Raw genomic sequence first — 2,799 nt, 5'->3', positions numbered from 1 at the left:
TAAAATTGTTGTAAATGTAATAAAAAAGTTTAACTTTTGAATAATTATAAATTATGTTCGATTTCTTCTTTTCTTTTCTTTTTTTTTTTTTTATTTATAAATAATAATATAACAACTTGATAGAAACCAACATCACAGTTAGGAAAAAAATATTGTATTATTATATTATTACAATTATATTTAAAGGCAAATATAAAATAAAATATATGTTATTTATATAATATATATATATATATATATTTATAACATATATATAATATATACATATATATATATTCATAATCTATTATTTACAACGTGGTTTCTTTTTTTTATTTTTTTGAATAAAAATATATATATAAGGCGTATAATTTAATATATTATATTTATAAAATTATATTTTCATATATATAAAAAAATTCTCTTTTCAAATTTTTGTAACATTATTAAAAAAAAAGAAATATATAATATATATAATATATATATATATTTATATATTTATATTTATTTATTTATTCATTTATTTGTTGACTTTCCTTATTTATAAATAATTTTTCAATATTCCAAAAAAAAAATATATGAAAAAATTATAAATTTTTTTCCCTACCAATAAATATTTCTCTTATTTTTATATATGAATGAATAATAAAGTAAAACAAAAAAATAAAAATAAAAATTTTAATCTTTTCTAACCATATTTTATAATTAAGAAATATATATATATATATATATATATATTATACGGAGAATTTTATAAAAATCATATTTATATTATAACATGTATTTTTATATTTAATTCTAGTAGATTATAAAAATATACCTTAAAAGTTATTTTATATTAATTTATATAAAACGACAAATGAATAAAAGAACAATAAAAGTGTTTGTTCTTATAAATATATGATATAAAATTATATAACATATGGTTATAAATAAATAGAAAAAAAAATAATAATAATAATAATAAAATTAAGTATATTATATCATATTATATCATATTTTATATATATATATATATATAATATCTTCATATTGATTTATTTTGTTGCCACGTTTTTTTGTTATTCAAGATGGTGAAATTACAAAAGAATAGCAAAAGGCAAACCTTGAAACAAAAATATGCCATTATTAAAAAGGTCGCAGCTCATAAAAAGAAACTCAAAAAGATCATAAAGAAAACTAACATCCATAATAGGAGGAGTACAAAGAAATCCTTAAAGATACCTGAGTGTATTTTTAAGAAAAATATTTTAGAGAATATAAAGAATTTATCCTTAAATAAAAAAAAGAAGAAAGATGTTCCCAATTGTGCAGAAATACAAATTAATCATCATGATGATACGACAATAAAAAATATTAAATATTTTATAAAAAATGATATTTCAACAACCGAAGGTGAGGAAAATAATACAGATATTGAAAGTATAAAAGAGAATAAGAAGAAAAAAAAAAAAACTAAAGATGAACATATAACGGATGATTTTATAAATAATTTACAATTTAGTGATTATATTAATTTAGACTTTATTGATAAAATGAGAATATATGAAAAAATAAAAGAATGTCATTATAAAGATTTAAATGAGAAATATATATATGTGGATAATTTATTAGATGTTATAAAAAATAGTGATGTTGTATTTTATGTTATAGATATTAGAAACCCATTAATATATCTTGATAAAGATATTATAAATTTTATTAATTCATGTAAGAAACAAATAATTATTATATTAAATAAATGTGATCTTCTTGATAATGGAATTATAGAACAGTGGGTTGTTTTTTTTCGTACATATTTTATAACTTTACCATTCATAAGTTTTATGAATAAAAGTATACAACCATCTTATTTATGTACAAAGAAATCAAATGAAAGAAATTATAAAATTCATAATAATTATTATAATAATATTACAATGAATCATAAGATGTCTAATACAAAAAGTTGTCCCATTAAAAATATTATAGAAAACTTATCTAAAAATAAACATATTACTTATGGTGTTATAGGACATATATATACAGGTAGAAATTCTTTTATTAACACCTTACTTAAAGAATTTAATTATATTAATAATTTAAAAAATGAACAAATAGATATAAAACTAACTCATAATATTAATCTTTATGTAAAACCTGGACTTATCTTAAAAAAAGAATTAAATAATTTAGAGCTAATTAAAAAGTTACACGTTTTAAAACATGAAGAAATCATCACTCTTCTAGAAGAATTTTTGTTAACTCTCACGGGAAAAAATTTAATACGCTTAATGAATATCATAAAACAAGATGAGCTTGCTAACAAATTTAAAGAAATGTGTTCAAATGATACCATGAAACAATTAGATAAAGCTAATAATAAATTACAAATAAAAAAATATATTATTCATTCTTATTTATATCAAAAAAATCAAGAAGGACAAATTAATAATCAAATAAATTTTAAAAATATGAAAACATTATATCATAATTTATTTATGAATAAAATTTTTTATTATGTCATACCAAAAAGTAAAATTAGTTGTGATAATCAAAATGGTGATATACTTAAATATTCTTCAACACCATTACTTAAAGACTTATATTATCAAGTAGATAAATTTGTATATTCGCAAAAAAAACCACATACTGATTTTATTATAATTAAAAGTGACAAATTTAATTCTTATAATTAATTCCGAAGAAAAAGAAACAACTCCACTTAAATGGGACACACCAATTATTTTTCAAAAAGGATAAATTTATAAGTACCATCATGTATACATATAATATATGTATGTATATTTTTATTTATTTTTTTTTTTTTTTGTTTATACT

The 2,799-nt window shown here is 17.0% G+C and overlaps 1 protein-coding gene across 1 annotated transcript; it reads left to right on the top strand.

Annotated features, from left to right (window-relative positions):
* Positions 1–1,049: 1,049 nt before the first annotated feature.
* PRSY57_0527900 (nucleolar preribosomal GTPase, putative) lies at positions 1,050–2,657 on the top strand (the record flags this gene model as incomplete). Its single annotated transcript, XM_012906345.2, has 1 exon — positions 1,050–2,657. One exon carries the CDS (start codon positions 1,050–1,052, stop codon positions 2,655–2,657), a length of 1,608 nt encoding a protein of 535 aa, XP_012761799.2.
* Between the last annotated feature and the right edge of the window lie 142 nt (positions 2,658–2,799).

Source organism: Plasmodium reichenowi, chromosome 5 (assembly GCF_001601855.1).
Source record: "Plasmodium reichenowi strain SY57 chromosome 5, whole genome shotgun sequence".
Classification (NCBI taxonomy): domain Eukaryota; phylum Apicomplexa; class Aconoidasida; order Haemosporida; family Plasmodiidae; genus Plasmodium; species Plasmodium reichenowi.
The sequence above is the reverse complement of the archived record's forward strand: the minus strand, read 5'-3'. Positions and strand labels throughout refer to the sequence as shown.